Genomic DNA, 17,523 nt, shown 5'->3' with positions numbered 1-17,523 from the left:
GCCGCACAACCATCGGCCTCAGCGGCTCACCCGCCTGTGGCCTCCTCATCAGCACCCTGTGCGCTCAGTCGACCCAGGGACCGGTCAAAGGGCCCCTGCCCCATTCGTTTCTCCAGCATCTTAGCCATGTACACACCAGCCTCCGCACCTTTGGTGCCTTCGGGCATCCCAACAATCCTGAGGTTTTACCTTCTGGAGCGACTTTTCAGATACTCCACTTTCTCATTCAGCCTCTTCTGGGTCTCCCGCATCACTCTCATCTCAGCCACCAACGAGGCCAACTACTCCTCGTGCTCCCCACCGCCTCCTCCACTTTCTGAATCGTCCAGCCCTGGGCCTCCAGCCTCTGCTCCACTCTCTTGATCCCTGCTTTCATTGGCTCTACCACCTTTGCGAGGTCTTCCAGGGCCTCTTTCCTCTGTTGGCAAAACTTGTCATTGAGGAACTCAATTAACTGCTCCGTTGATCACTGGTCGGGCAGAGCAGATCCCTTACCCTCCGCCGTCTTATCCTGTGGTGCACCACGAAGACTCTCCTGCTCCAGCAGCTCTTTCCTTCTTCCCCCACTCCTAGTCAGTGGATCCGGAGGAAATCAGCCACGCCAGAGGACGAAAACCTTCCCCTGCACTCAAATACAGAGGAAAAAAACTAATAAAGCCCGCCTTGAGCAGGAGCCACCAAATGTGCGACTGCTCCCTCCTTGACCCCCACCGGTGGTCCAGACAATGCATTTGTGATCAAAACTTAACAAGAGCACATTTCCCCTTTAGTTCCCATAGATATTACAGTGCAGAAGGAGGCCATTCAGCCCATCGAGTCTGCACCGGTCTTTGGAAAGAGCACCCCACTTAAGCTCACACCTCCACCCCATCCCCTTAACCCAGTAACCCCACTTAAACATTTTGGACATACGGGCAATTTATGATGGCCAATCCACCTAACCTACACATCTTTGGACTGTGGGAGGAAACCGGAGCACCCGGAGAAAACCCACCCAGACACAAGGAGAACGTGCAAATTCCGCACAGACAGTGACCAAAGCCGGGAATCGAACATGGGACCCGGGAGCTGTGAAGCAACTGTGCTGACCACTGTGCTACCGTGCTGCCCTATGTGAGGATAGAATTTCCTTAGAGGTTCTCCTGATCTCATGGCAGAAACAAGCTTTGTTCCATAGCTGCAATGACGTAATTATGGAGCTGACATTGCAAAACAAACCAACAGAAACAACCTGGAGTGAAGTGCATTAACAGTACAATAAACAAATAGGAGTCCATTGGCAACGTACTCTATTCTGAGATTTCCTTGTCAGATGTGTAATTACATGGCACTTGCAGAATGTCAAACTGCAATATGTTTAATAAGATAATGAAAAAGGGATCAATAAGCACAGCACACAAACAAGTAAAACAAATTCAGATTTGCAACTGAATACAAGAATAGACATAGAACATAGAACAGTACAGCACAGAACAGGCCCTTCGGCCCTCAATGTTGTGCCGAGCAATGATCACCCTACTCAAACCCAAGTATCCACCCTATACCCGTAACCCAACAACCCCCCTTAACCTTACTTTTTAGGACACAACGGGCAATTTAGCATGGCCAATCCACCTAACCCGCACATCTTTGGACTGTGGGAGGAAACTGGAGCACCCGGAGGAAACCCATTCACACACGGGGAGGACGTGCAGACTCCGCACAGACAGTGACCCAGCCGGGAATCGAACCTGGGACCCTGGAGCTGTGAAGCATTTATGCTGACCACTATGCTACCGTGCTGCCCACTATAGAATATCCTCGAAGGATCCAAAAATAATGCAGCAACCAATATATTCCATGTTATAAACTAAAGAATAATATCTAATGCAAAAATAGTGAAGTTTTTCTCCAGTAAATGGTATTTTACATAGTTTCCACAAGTTTCTCTTCCATCATGGGAAGGGATAGATTAATAAAACATTAAAAGGGCACAAAATAATTATAAACACAGCAAACGCTTTAAATTGATCAATGAGATTAAAATGAAAGGATATCATATCCAAAGCGAATGGTGTCGTTTACTTTTAGTGTTATGTACACCTGGTCAGGAATCCTTACATCACTCACAAATGTCTGCAGGAAGAGAAAAGCAGATAGAAAACTTGAAATGAATCATAGAATCTACAGTGCAGAAGGAAGCCATTTGGCCCATCGAGCCTACACCGGACCCTGAAAGAGCACCCCACTCAAGCCCACACCTCCACCCCATAACACAGCAACCCGACCTAAATTTAGGACACTACAATTTAGTGTGACCAACCCACCTAACTCGCACATCTTTGGGAGGAAACTGGAGCACCCGGAGAAAACTCACGCAGACACGGGGAGAACATGCAGACTCCGCGCAGACAGTGACCCAAGCCGGGAATCGAACCCGGGTCCCTGACCTTGTGAAGTAACAGTGCTAACCACTATGCTGCCCATCTCCAATGCATTGGAGGTTTTTAAATTCAAAAGAAAAGTCAAGTCACTTCCACTCTGTTCAGTTAATCAAAATAAACAATGATGTAAAGAACAAGCTTTATATTTCCATTCTTTTAAAAATCCTTTTACAAATTAAAATGTTTGAATTTTAACATAGCACTTTCTGAATTAACAGCATATGTCTATTGTGGTACAAAATCCAATCTAGCCAAATGAAATGTTTTCTTTTTCTAGCCCAGTGAACTGTATTAACGTGAAAATGTGTACAGTAAAACAGTAGCTTTATTGTTTGTCTACATACCCCATTCAGACTTCCAAGGTCCTTTACCCGGTGCTCATCTGTAGTTGTATCATAGTTGATTACTGCGTGCTGCTTGTCTACGCTGCGAGACTAGGATAACACATATAATGAATTCTAAACTATTCAGAACGAGACAATTGCCTTCAATAGTGTTAATTGGTTCCAATCTAACATCGCTACTCTCCATGGATTATAAGTGACCACGATCCAAAACAAATGTAGCACATGGTGTGTGTATTTTATGCACAAAGAACATCCATTTGTTAGACTGTTGCCACTTAACACCATGTACCATAAATTATATTAACATTAAATTACAATTAAAGTTCAACTGGAATCACAGATTAGCATACAAATTTAATCTGTCAATACTTGACTGTTTGATATACTGTTTACACAATGCTGAAGGTCAGCTTGTGAAAATAAAAAAAGACGTTTACAGAAACCAGAGAAAAAGATGTTAAATTTTTTAAGTGGTTCTTTCATCAAAAACTGTAATGTCAACCATTAATTTCTCTTTCAGGCCTAATGGTTTGTTAGCATATCCTACGTATATTTTATCTCCAGCAGTCACAACATTTCCTCTTGCATCTGCAAATCATATTTAGTCCCAATTTATAGTTGCTTACAGCCTCCAGGATACAAAGTTATTACTTCCAGTATGAATTGTTGTGCAATGATGTTTCCAATGGGGCAGTTATCTGACATTAAGGAGGTGCAACCTGAAATGTTGGAGGGCAAAGATTGTGTCAGGAAGCTTTGAAAGATTAATAGCCCTCACGGATGGATGGAGAAAATCCCATAGCACTATTTTAAAGAGGAGCAGGGGAGTTCTCCTCATGACCTTACCAACCTTTATCCCTCATCTAACGCCAAACTGCACACCATCATATTGTTAACTGTGCAACCTTACTGTGAGTTAATTAGCTGTTGTATGTCCTATACTGTGAATAAATTATCTGTTGTATGTCCTATACTGTGAGTAAATTATCTGTTGTATGTCCTATACTGTGAGTAAATTATCTGTTGTATGTCCTATACCGTGAGTAAATTCTCTGTTGTATGTCCTATACTGTGGGTAAATTATCTGTTGTATGTCCTATACTGTGAGTAAATTATCTGTTGTATGTCCTATACTGTGAGTAAATTATCTGTTGTATGTCCTATACTGTGAGTAAATTATCTGTTGTATGTCCTATACTGTGGGTAAATTATCTGTTGTATATCCTATGTTCCAACAGTTCCCTATTGGCTGTAAAGGTTCTCTATAAACGCAAGATCTTCCTATGTTTTCCCTCCCTCTTTTTTCCACCCACTGTACCCCTCTGGCACCTTCCAATCTCTTTTAAACACCTCACTCAAATGTATTCCTCTCACTAAGAAGAAGAGAGTGCAAAGGAGGAGTTTGGGGGGGGGGGGGGGGGGGGGGGGGGAGAGAAGAGGAAGATAAGACTATGGTTGGGGAGGAGTTGGGGGGTGAAGAGGAAGTTAGAGTATGGTTGGGGACAAGAGAGTAAGAACCAGGGTGACAAAGGGTGCAGAAAAGAGATAAATGCAAAAGAGCGGAGAGAAAAAAAAGTGGAGGGAGGCAGAGGGGAGAGTGAGAAAGCAAGATAAGGAGAATGGAGAATTGCAGGGTGACAGAGAGAGAGAGAGAGAGAGAAAAACAGGATGCAAGTGAGAAAATTAGGGAAATATCATTTACACCACATCTATTTTCTGAGACACTCGAAAGGATATACAGAAATTAAGCTGAAAATGTGGTTCAAATAATTTCTGTAGAGAGAACACACAGCTGACATTTTGGAGTCATACCATCTTCAAAATAGTTTTTACAAACTGTTATCCTAAAATCCTGATCTAATTTCAAGTTCCAGATATTCCCCAGACCTACTGGTGATGGCACAGAAATATTTTACTTGTTAATATTTTACCTGCCGTACTATCCATAATTAAATTTTTGCTTCAAGTCGACAGCGACCATAACATTCAGTTAAAAATGAAATTCAAGTTGCAGCTTTTCTTTGTTGATATTTTCAATATTTTTGTTATAAACAAGAGCACTTCTTAGACTTACAGAACGGGATTGGAAGCATTGCTACCCTGATCGTGAGGAAAACTAAAACAACTATATAACAACTAAAACATGCAGCATTGCGTCACAAATTCATTTGTCACCCCTGCATTTGCTCCCAAAGTGATCCCGTGATAAGATCACCTGCACTTACTATTTGAGCTTCAAATATTCAACTCAAGAGACAAAGACCAAAAATAAATCAGTTAATTTTAATAGCTCTAAATAGCGATGGATGCAATTATCCAAGTACAAGTGAGCGGCGATCAAAAAAATAACTAGCACTTAATGAGAGGGAGAGAATAGAACATAAAGTTTAACAATATATTCTGTGGGCAACATTCGAAGTAACAACACCTGTGCAAAATCATGAACCAGAACATTTTCTAGGGAAAAACATCTGCATACTAAATACAAAAAAACCCACTTTTTTTTTTACTGGAATGGGGTGAAATTTAAGTTAAACCAATTGACTACAATAGGTTGCATCATACCTATTGATAGTTAAAATCCGAATTGGCAATAGAATCACCATGTTTATCATATCTGGCTAGGATTCAAACAAAAAACCCAACCCTACAAAGCATCGCATGCACCCGCTAAAGTATGTTGAGTTGGAAATTGATGGTTTCTCAGAGTGTAGATGGGTATTCCTGCTTTCAATTATAAACAAGTACAGCTTACTGAAATTACTGCAGAGATTGTGATCCAACCAACTCCCAGAAATTGTTTAAAACTTGGCTCAATCACACAGGAACTATACTTCTCATGATGTCAAACCATGAATTACCAGTTGGCTTCCATGGACGAAGAACCCTGCAATCTGGATGGCAGACCCGACTTAACAAATATGTCACTTCTGCTTTTCTGAGAATTTGAGACTTCTCTGCAGTGGTAGATTAACTACTGTTAAAAAATAATTTTTTGATTCTCTTGGTACAATTCTGCAATGTAAAAGGGTTAAGAATTTGGGTTGTTCCTCAAATGAGAGTCCAAATAACGAGCATCACAAAAGAAGAAACAATTTATTCTACTACTTCGATGGTAGTGCTCAGTGAGCCTCACAATGGAAATAAAATCTTAGACAGACAGCAAAACAAATTATACAACTGAAATAATTGCTGAACAACGCAACAAAATGTTTAATTAAACTGAATTCAACTTAAATATGGTCCGGATTTTCTGGACAGCTTTCTCACTTCCAATCAATTGCACCTAGGATTCAACTCTACTGAGCAATAATTTATTGATGCCAAATTATACAAATCATTGTCTCAGGGTACTTCTGTAATCTTGCGAATTTAATTGTCTCTCATGACCAAAACACAACCAGCATACAATGAACTACGAGGCATCCAATTTGTGAACATATTAAAGTACTTGTTTTTTCAAACTTTCAACCAAAATGGAAGAAACATTCAAATATATGTTTATAGAATTAGAATAGAACAGTACAGCACAGAACAGGCCCTTCGGCCCTCGATGTTGTGCCGAGCAATGATCACCCTACTTAAACCCACGTAACCCGTATACCCGTAACCCAACAAACCCCCCATTAACCTTACACTACGGGCAATTTAGCATGGCCAATCCACCTAACCCGCACATCTTTGGACTGTGGGAGGAAACCGGAGCACCCGGAGGAAACCCACGCACACACGGGGAGGACGTGCAGACTCCACACAGACAGTGACCCAGCCGGGAATCGAACCTGGGACCCTGGAGCTGTGAAGCATTGATGCTAACCACCATGCTACCGTGAGGCCCCAAATACCACTTGTTTGTAGAGGAACAAGGAACTTGCAGATTAAAATGAGAGGTAGCATCTAGGGCTTGGATGTCTTCCCTTCAAGCATAATATACATATTTGAATGTTTACATTATCACTTAGTATTTTGGATGTATTTTTAATTTACCATTAAAATACAGCAATGGAATGGGCTTAAGAACTCATAGGCACATCAGAAAGGCATTTATTTCTGGGACCTCTCAGCCCAAACTAATGGGATTAAAATTTAATATTTCCCTTTGATGCCTGAAAAGTCATGTTTGAAAATTCTCAACCAGTTCCTAACAGAAGCATCTCAACAGGAATAAAAAAGCACTGTCACCAAAATCACAAGGGGTGGTTGGTGTGGGAAATAATATAGTTCTGAGGAGGATCCTCTTGCGAGGCTGACATAGAATTTAGTAGAGCAATCCACATTCTGAGCAGATTTAATTGAATTCCTCATCATACACCACTAACGAATGTTCCACATCATTTTACTCTGCCATAGAGTAGATCATGGCAGGTAGTTTATGTACCTTTGAAGGTTTAGCTTCTACTTGTTCAAAGTAGATCCTCAGGTCAGTTTTAGCTTAAAAAGGTGACTCCGAATTGTCTATTGGCGGGAGGTTTCTCTGAACTATGGAAACAATTGCTCTTTCTATATATAAAAATGGCAAAACAGCAAGCATGCATTTGATTCATCTGAAGTGGAATGGATACATCAGGTGTTTGTCTAAAGCTACATTAGACTGTAGAGATGAAAGAGTTTTTTTTTCTTAGTTAAATTTAAAAAATAAATTTAGTGTTCCCAGTTTTTTTCCCCAATAAAGGGGCAATTTAGTGTGGCCAATCTTCCTACCCTGTATATCTTTGGGTGGTGCGAATGAGACCCACGGGGTGAGCGTGCAAACTCCAAACGGACAGTGACCCGAAAACACCTGGGTCGAACCCAGGTCCTCAGCGCCGTGAGGCAGCAGTGCTTGCCACTGTGCCGGCCCCGCAAAGATGAAAGTTAAATCTAAAATCAAATGTTCAAAATGACTCTCATAACTGACAGGCTGCACCTTTTGAACTTGGTGTGCTTTGTTAGATGAAAAACAACTTAAAATGTTGTTTCAGCTGCCTCCAAGAAAATACTGGTCACACAATACCTCCATGTGTGTTACAATAATTCTGAGCAATACACCTTTACAGACTTAAAGCCACAAATATTCTACTTCACTTGATATAGTTCTTACAAAACAGCACTTATCCTGCCTTGCTAGCTATCAGCCAAATATTCATTGTCTTAATTGACATAAATGCATTTTATGTCATGTACACTATGCTACATACCCCAGCAAGTTGAAATTTTTACTCTCCTTATAATCCATGTATACATGACATGTGGTTTCTTGATGCCAGCAACTGATATGAAACTGAACAGAAAGAACCCACTCATGTCACACAATTAATCACCATGGAAACACACAAACTCAATTATAATGCTAATTTTAAAGTAATTCACCACAGTGAGCGAGAGGGCAGGTAACCATTAAACCAGCACAGCAAGCTCAGACATTTTTACTTTTCGTAAATAACAGGCCGCACGCTAGTACACAAAATGTATGCTGCCATTAACCTGTTATTATTTGATATCTCTGCCAATATAAACAATCATGAAGACTCAAAGATACAACATTCTTCTCTTTTGACTTCAAATCAGCACAGGTTCTATGATTTCTGTTAACATGGTATGCAACCATTCCTTCATCGTCATTCTGGTTGTATTGAAAGATGCAAATTAATTTAGAAACATATGTTCTCACCTTAGGTTGAAAGGTTGAAAAGAACCATCTTTGCTACAATGTTATTTTATTAAGCAGAACTTTAATGCAAGCTGCAATCATTATTTATGTGCAGCAGGATGTCTAAGTCTTTAGTAAAAACGGAGGAGAGAAGGCGAAGTGCACAGGTGCACTTCTTTGCAGTTTTGGTGAAGACATGCAAGCAGTTCTCCATCCAGCTCCTGCAAGTGTGGCACAGAAAAATCAAAAAAATGGGTAATTGCAGAAAACAGCTTCACACATGATGTTCATCATTTCTAAATTGAGCATAAAATGTGTGCATATGCACAATGTGCTTATTTGTGCTCTCTCTGCAGATTTGTTTGATGCAATAAGCCACCTGATGACCAAAATGATTTACCTGAAGCATTAGTTCACAGTCTTCTCGCCCAACAAAGATCATCTCTTTTGGGAGTCGGTGGCGAGAGCCACAGCTGCTCACTAGGAACCAAGAGGTCACACTCATTCTTGCTGTCTTGGACACTAATTTCCACAATTTAACATTCTAAACAAAAAGAGCAGAAGACAACAAAATATATCAGTAATTTGCCATATTTCTTAGAGATCGTGGTTTGAAATAACAATTGAGGCGAAGGGAGGAAGAGGAAACTATTGTCCTTGTGAAATGCAGAAGTGATTAACAACAGGAACTAATTGCAGTGAATGCTTCATTCAAGATTCTCTATTATTTACACTGCTCACGGCACTAAACATGCTGGTCAAAATATTAGCATTCAATAATTATAAAACAGTCTTTGCAAACTTACTAAAGGAAACCATTGTATTGTTCTTAGATTTTTGTTTTTAATCTAGAGTATCCAATTACTTTTTTCTAATTAAGGGGTAATTTAGCATGGCCAATTGACCTACCCTGCACATCTTTTTGGATTGTGGGGATGAGACCTAAGCAGAGACAGGGAGAATGTGCAAACACCACACAGACAGTGACCCGGGGCCGGGATCGAACCCGGGGCCGGAATCGAACGCGGGATCGAACGCGGGTCCTTGGCGACGTGGACCAGCAGTGCTAACCACTGCGTCACCATGCCACCCTATTGTTCTTAGATGTAAGATCTAAGAAATTAGATTCAATTTCTAATTGAATCATTTATACAATTGTAATCAGGTGTTTAATATTTGATGTCTAGGAATGACGACACAGAAAACATTATTTTCTGGAGTTCAAGGCTTTGAGGCGAGATTAGTCTTGAAATCACGGTCACATGTTCACATTACATATATGTTCCATGCGAGTCTTGTGGGGCAATTTTCAGTATTTTCTGCAAGGAGCTAGTGTCCATACGATACTGGTACCGTTGTGCTTGAACTACCGACTACACACAGACACACAAGTACTGTATTCAGAGCATTAAAGTAGGTCGTCCTCGTCTGTTCCCACCCACCCAGATTTTTTTTCCAATTATTTGCTACATGAAACTAAAATAAAACCAGCCACAGCAGATGGATGACTGCAGTTCGCCAATAAATTACACAAAGCTGCAAAGAGAATGTGATGCTGGGATTTGGTTTCATAGTGGGGAAAAAAAATTCAGATGAAAATTAAACTTGTGGACAGAAATTTCACAGGGTGAACACCCCGTACCTGGTCATGTTTGAATCAATACTAAAAAGAGAGATTATCTCACTGGATGAAGCGTATGAGTTAATATGAAAATCCTCCGGTAAATATAACCCTCGCGAGAATGTTGCTGAATTAATGTTTCATTAATGTCTTTTTTTAAATGGCAGATGAGCCCCTTTCAAAAATACAAAAGAACAACCTCTTGGCAAACCGCAGCAATACCTGCAATCTCAGGTTATCTAAAAGCATTTTCTTCACAGCCACATTTCGTTAAAAGCTTAAAATAATTCGATGCACGAAGAGAGCAATAAATGGCCTTTAGCGCCCAGACAATAATAACAAGGAGCGGGATTCACCATCACCCTGACAGAGACAGACAGCGCTGCAGCCAGGCCAAGCCCCGCGCGTTCAGTGCAGGCCGCCCGGCCGACAGGTGCTGCTGGAGCCCAGGCCCCGGGAGCGGGGCCGCTTGCCCCCACCGGCACAGGCCGGAGCTGCCACAACGACTGAGCGGGCCCCGACCGGGCTACCGGCGCTCCCCGCTGCCGCCCGGCCAGACGCTGGGCTGGGCTCCCTGCGAGCAGCCGAACCCAGTCTCTCACCTTCACACCGACAGGAACCACAGCGTCGCTCCCCGCCTCCGCCCGCAGCACTGCCACATCCTCCGGGCCGGCCCCCGCTGCCAGCCCTGCACCCTGACGTCAGCCTGTCCCGCACACAGCCCTGCACCTGGTCCCCGCAGCCCGCACCGCACCCGCTTAGCATTCACTGAGGGAGTGGGTGACCCGCCCCAAGCCCGCGCCGCACACAGAGGGGGAGGGGGAGCCCGCCCCGCACACACTGAGAGGGAGGGGGAGCCCGCCCCGCACACACTGAGAGGGAGGGGGAGCCCATCCCGCACACACTGAGAGAGAGGATGAGCCCGCCCCGCACACACTGAGAGGGAGGGGGAGCCCGCCCCGCACACACTGAGAGGGAGGGGGAGCCCATCCCGCACACACTGAGAGAGAGGATGAGCCCGCCCCGCACACACTGAGAGGGAGGGGGAGCCCGCCCCGCACACACTGAGATGGAGGGGGAGCCCATCCCGCGCACACTGAGAGAGAGGATGAGCCCGCCCCGCACACACTGAGAGGGAGCGGGAATCCCGCCCCGCACACACTGAGAGGGAGCGGGAATCCCGCCCCGCACACACTGAGAGAGAGCGGGAATCCCGTCCCGCACACACTGAGAGAGAGGATGAGCCCGCCCCGCACACACTGAGGGGGAGGGGGAGCCCGCCCCGCACACACTGAGAGGGAGGGGGAGGGGGAGCCCGCCCCGCACACACTGAGAGGGAGGGGGAGCCCGCCCCGCACACACTGAGGGGGAGGGGGAGCCCGCCCCGCACACACTGAGAGGGAGGGGGAGCGGGAATCCCGCCCCGCACACACTGAGAGGGAGGGGGAGCCCGCCCCGCACACACTGAGAGGGAGCGGGAATCCCGCCCCGCACACACTGAGAGGGAGCGGGAATCCCGCCCCGCACACACTGAGAGGGAGGGGGAGCGGGAATCCCGCCCCGCACACAATGAGAGGGAGGGGGAGCGGGAATCCCGCCCCGCACACACTGAGAGGGAGGGGGAGTCTGCCCCGCACACACTGAGAGGGAGGGGAATCCCGCCCCGCACACACTGAGAGGGAGGGGGAGTCTGCCCCGCACACACTGAGGGGGAGCGGGAATCCCGCCCCGCACACACTGAGAGGGAGCGGGAATCCCGCCCCGCACACAATGAGAGGGAGCAGGAATCCCGCCCCGCGCACACTGAGAGGGAGCGGGAATCCCGCCCCGCACACACTGTGAGGGAGGGGGAGCCCGCCCCGCACTCACTGAGAGAGTGGGAATCCCGCACCGCTCACACCGAGAGAGGGGGGGAGCGGGAATCCTGCACCGCACACACTGAGGGAGCGGGAATCCCGCCCCGCTCACACCGAGAGAGAGGGGGAGCGGGAATCCTGCCCCGCACACACTGAAGGGGAGCGGGAATCCTGCCCCACACACACTGAGAGGGAGGGGGAGCCCGCCCCGCACACACTGAGAGGGAGGGGGAGCCCATCCCGCACACACTGAGAGGGAGCGGGAATCCTGCCCCGCACACACTGAGAGGGAGCGGGAATCCCGCCCCGCACACACTGAGAGGGAGCGGGAATCCCGCCCCGCACACACTGAGAGGGAGCGGGAATCCCGCCCCGCACACACTGAGAGAGAGCGGGAATCCCGTCCCGCACACACTGAGAGAGAGGATGAGCCCGCCCCGCACACACTGAGGGGGAGGGGGAGCCCGCCCCGCACACACTGAGAGGGAGGGGGAGGGGGAGCCCGCCCCGCACACACTGAGAGGGAGGGGGAGCCCGCCCCGCACACACTGAGGGGGAGGGGGAGCCCGCCCCGCACACACTGAGAGGGAGGGGGAGGGGGAGCCCGCCCCGCACACACTGAGAGGGAGGGGGAGCGGGAATCCCGCCCCGCACACACTGAGAGGGAGGGGGAGCCCGCCCCGCACACACTGAGAGGGAGCGGGAATCCCGCCCCGCACACACTGAGAGGGAGCGGGAATCCCGCCCCGCACACACTGAGAGGGAGGGGGAGCGGGAATCCCGCCCCGCACACAATGAGAGGGAGGGGGAGCGGGAATCCCGCCCCGCACACACTGAGAGGGAGGGGGAGTCTGCCCCGCACACACTGAGAGGGAGGGGAATCCCACCCCGCACACACTGAGAGGGAGGGGGAGTCTGCCCCGCACACACTGAGGGGGAGCGGGAATCCCGCCCCGCACACACTGAGAGGGAGCGGGAATCCCGCCCCGCACACAATGAGAGGGAGCAGGAATCCCGCCCCGCGCACACTGAGAGGGAGCGGGAATCCCGCCCCGCACACACTGTGAGGGAGGGGGAGCCCGCCCCGCACTCACTGAGAGAGTGGGAATCCCGCACCGCTCACACCGAGAGAGGGGGGGAGCGGGAATCCTGCACCGCACACACTGAGGGAGCGGGAATCCCGCCCCGCTCACACCGAGAGAGAGGGGGAGCGGGAATCCTGCCCCGCACACACTGAAGGGGAGCGGGAATCCTGCCCCGCACACACTGAGAGGGAGGGGGAGCCTGCCCCGCACTCACTGAGAGGGAGGGGGAACAGGAATCCTGCCCCGCACACACTGAGAGGGAGGGGGAGCAGGAATCCTGCCCCGCACTCACTGAGAGGGAGGGGGAGCGGGAATCCCGCCCCACACACATTGAGGGAGAGCGGGAATCCTGCCCCGCACACACTGAGGGGGAGCGGGAATCCTGCCCTTCACACACTGAGAGGGAGGGGGAGCGGGAATCCTGCCCCGCACTCACTGAGGGAGCGTGAATCCCGCCCCGCACACACGGAGGGGGAGCCCACCCCGGACACACTGAGAGGGAGGGGGAGCCCGCCCCGCACACACTGAGAGGGAGGGTGTGCGGGAATCCTGCCCCGCACACACTGAGGGGGAGCGGGAATCCTGCCCCGCACACACTGAGGGGGAGCGGGAATCCCGCCCTGCACACACTGAGGGGGAGGGGGAGCGTGAATCCCGCCCCGCACACACTGAGAGGGAGGGGGAGCCCGCCTCGCTCTCACTGAGAGGGAGCGGGAATCCAGCCCCGCACTCACTGAGAGGGAGGGGGAGCGGGAATCCCACCCCACAAACACTGAGAGGGAGGGGGAGCGGGAATCCCGCCCCGCACACACTGAGGGGGAGCGGGAATCCTGCCCCGCACACACTGAGAGGGAAAGGGAGCGGGAATGCCGCCCCGTACACACTGAGGGAGAGCGGGAATCCTGCCCCGCACACACTGAGGGGGAGGGGGAGCCTGCCCCGCACTCACTGAGGGAGCGTGAATCCCACCCCGCACACACTGAGGGATCGTGAATCCCGCCCCGCACCCACTGAGGGTGAGCCCACCCCGGACACACTGAGAGGGAGGGGGAGCCCGCCCCGCACACACTGAGAGGGAGGGGGAGCGGGAATCCCGCCCCGCACACACTGAGGGAGCGTGAATCCCGCCCCGCACTCACTGAGGGTGAGCCCACACCGGACATACTGAGAGGGAGGGGGAGCCCGCCCCGCACACACTGAGAGGGAGGGGGAATGGGAATCCCGCCCCGCACACACTGAGAGGGAGGGAGAGGGGGAGCGGGCATCCTGCCCTGCACACACTGAGAGAGAGGGGAACCCGCCCCGCTCACACTGAGAGAGAGAGGGAGCGGGAATCCGGCCCTGCACACACTGAGAGGGAGGGGGAGCGGGAATCCCGCCCAGCACACACAGAGAGGGAGGGGGAGCGGGAATCCGGCCCCGCACACACTGAGAGGGAAGGGGAGCGGGAATCCCGCCCTGCACACACTGAGAGGGAGGGGGAGCGGGAATCCCACCCCGCACACACTGAAAGGGAGGGGGAGCGGGAATCCCACCCCGCACACACTGAGGGAGAGCGGGAATCCTGCCCCGCACACACTGAGGTGGAGCGGGAATCCCACCCCGCACACACTGAGAGGGAGCGGGAATCCCGCCCCGCACACACTGAAGGAGCGTGAATCCCACCCCACACTCACTGAGAGGGAGCGGGAATCCCGCCCCGCACACACTGAAGGAGCGTGAATCCCGCCCCGCACTCACTGAGAGGGAGGGGGAACGGGAATCCCGCCCCACACACACTGAGGGAGCGTGAATCCCGCCTCGCACTCACTGAGAGGGAGGGGGAACAGGAATCCCGCCCCACACACACTGAGAGGGAGGGAGAGGGGGAGCGGGAATCCCGCCCCGCACACACTGAGGGAGCGTGAATCCTGCCCTGCACACACTGAGAGGGAGGGGGAGCGGGAATCCCGCCCCGCACACACTGAGGGAGCGTGAATCCCGCCCCGCACTCACTGAGAGGGAGGGGGAGGATGATTGCCCCGCATTTACTGAGGGGGAGTTGGGAACCCGCCCCGCATTTACTGAGGGGGAGTTGGTAACCCGCCCCGCATTCACTGAGGGGGAGTTGGGAACCCGCCCCGCATTCACTGAGGGGGAGGGGGTAGCCCGCCCCGCATCTACTCACATGCTGGTGATGGGTGGGGGGAGGTGAAGCTAGCCGTCCTGCTAGGTCCAACAGCCGACACGGTGTTTGGATACTGTGAACATTTCCTGCTGTGCAAGGTGCAGAGGAGTAGGGAAGCAACGCAAGATCTTCTCCCCATACAGCACCTTATTGATCAGCCCAATGTAGTGAGTAAAGGATATATGACGTTGTTGGACTTTGTCCTCTAACCACTGTGTTCATGTACGCATAATTATACTTCAAGAACACCAGGCTCAAATAAAATCCAGTGTGAATTCCTGGGGCGGCACATAGAATCCCTACAGTATAGAAAGAGGCCATTTGGCCCATCGAGTCTGCACCGACCCTTCGAAAGACCACCCTATCTCTGCCCTATCCCCCATCCTGTAACTTCACCCGAAATATCCAATCCACCTAGAGGAAACCCACGCAGACATGGGGCAAAAACTCCACAAAGACAGACACCCAAGGTGGGAATTGAACCCGGGTCCCTGGCACTGTGAGGCAGCAGTGTTAACCACTGTGCCAACAGGTTAGCAGTGCTGCCTCAGCTCCAGGGACCAAGGTTCCGTTCCAACCTTGGATGACTGTTGAGTTTCAGGTTTCAGGTGAGCATTCATCTGATGAAGGAGCTGAGCTCCGAAAGCTAGTGATTCAAATCAAACCTGTTGGGCTTTAACCTGTTGCTCACGTAAGAAGTCTTACAACACCAGGTTAAAGTCCAACAGGTTTGTTTCAAATCACTAGCTTTCAGAGCACTGCTCCTTCCTCTGGTGAATGGATTTTAATCTGGTGTTGTAAGACTTTTTACTGTGCCCACCCCAGTACAATGCCGGCATCTTCACATCATTTAACCTGGTGTTGTAAGACTTCTTACTGTGCCCAACAGGTTTGTTTCGAATCACTACCTTTCGGAGCGCAGCTCCTTCCTCAGGTGAATCTCCAAGACAGCGAATGAGGTCAGATGGACAACGTTAAAAGTTAGGAAACTAAAACCAAAGCAGCTTTGTTCACGGTGGAAACCTGCAAACATTCAAAGACGCCTCAGACCCAGCAGCACCTGAAAGGATTAAGTGTCTGGTTTGCTGCCTGGTCAAATAAAAAGGCTTATTGGAGCTGTCTTGTTTGAGACAACTCCATTGGGCGAGCCACTTCTTGGGAATCAGGACAAAGAACACGAATGCGCCGAACACTGATCATGTTTTCTCTGCTCTGAAGAAATACTACACTCCTGTTGTATTTCACATATTCTATCACCCATTGAATGTATTCGAGTAAAAACTACCAGCTCGACCTGTTTTTCTGCGTCATGTGCTCCAAGCTCGTCTTGCCTCATTGCGACTCACGCCCAAGTACAACTACTGACCAAAGTGAACTTGGATTAACTTCTGTTAGATTGATGTGGGCTTTAATCGCCAGAGTGGCTTCTGTTTTTTTCTTACAGCTTGGTAAGGTTACCGTACGGACAAAGTTGGCGAGATCCCAGTTAAGACCTAATCGGGTGTGCAGTATATCAGAGGCGAGGTGTTGCGAGGCATAAAGTAGGTCAACACTTCAATTCGAACTAAATGTGAAATCATTTAACCACCCTTAATAAATAGCCTCAGGTCACAAGTTTGCCATAATATTGGGGTTATTCTCCCCCACCCGTGTGAAATCCTCAAGCCAGTGTAAGAACTTCCAATTCCACAACGGAAACAGAAAATGCTGCAAATACTCGAGTCCCAGTGTGTCTCTTCTTCCCGTGAACTCTGTTTCTCGCCAAAGATACTGACAGACTTGCCGAGTGTATCCAGTACGGCGGCGGGGGGGGGGGGGGGGGGGGGGTAACTCAGATTGCCATCGTCCGCAGTATATTGCTCCTGGAGTTCCGCAATGTTCTCTCCGGAGCACCGAGAAGTTCCCATGCAAAAATATGGAACTGAGCACATTGGTTATCTTAAAATAAACTGTACTCTGCAAATGAAAGGTTTCACAAAATGTAAGTGCACATTACCACTTTGGTGGCCAGAAAATTACACTTTTGGCCGGGCATAGATGCTGGCTCCACATGTGCTATCCTGCAGTCAATGGTATGCCTGGTGGCAGGAAGCATTGGTTAAGAGAGGCGGATGTCTCTCCCCTGAAGCAAATGAAGTAAACTCAAACCAGGCGCAAGAAATACCAATATATGCCCTGAAATGGAGGGGGGTGTGGGAATACATAACCCCTCGTGCAATGTTAGGTGTTACAGACGGATACACTTACCAGCCTCAAATATTGGCATTCACTTGTTTCTGTTTGAAAATTGCTCGGCTCAGAATTACTCATTTTGTGGAACCAGTTTCCTTGTGATGATGTAATGAAGTTCCCACCCAGCCGTGCGTTACAAAGGGAGCGGCACTGGTCCAAGAGA

At 49.4% G+C, this 17,523-nt stretch overlaps 1 protein-coding gene across 6 annotated transcripts in view; it reads right to left on the bottom strand.

Moving 5' to 3' along the window:
* Positions 1-10,878, bottom strand: part of LOC119953650 (centrosomal protein of 170 kDa protein B-like) — a 94,891-nt gene extending 84,013 nt beyond the window's left edge. For 3 of the 6 annotated variants that reach the window (XM_038778127.1, XM_038778164.1, XM_038778169.1), the window contains exons 1-4: positions 10,243-10,320; positions 8,800-8,943; positions 2,768-2,857; positions 2,037-2,115 (exon numbers count right to left, since the gene is read on the bottom strand). In XM_038778127.1, the coding sequence (XP_038634055.1) occupies positions 2,037-2,115; positions 2,768-2,857; positions 8,800-8,943; positions 10,243-10,269 (340 nt within the window). In that variant the 5' untranslated portion in view covers positions 10,270-10,320. Of the gene's footprint in view, positions 1-2,036; positions 2,116-2,767; positions 2,858-8,799; positions 8,944-10,242; positions 10,323-10,622 lie in introns of those variants that run through there. The other 3 variants (XM_038778146.1, XM_038778155.1, XM_038778136.1) reach the window with 3 other exon arrangements.
* Positions 10,879-17,523: the final 6,645 nt, after the last annotated feature.

This window comes from Scyliorhinus canicula, chromosome 2, assembly GCF_902713615.1.
Source record: "Scyliorhinus canicula chromosome 2, sScyCan1.1, whole genome shotgun sequence".
NCBI classification, from domain to species: domain Eukaryota; kingdom Metazoa; phylum Chordata; class Chondrichthyes; order Carcharhiniformes; family Scyliorhinidae; genus Scyliorhinus; species Scyliorhinus canicula.
This window is presented reverse-complemented; position numbering and strand designations above follow the sequence as displayed.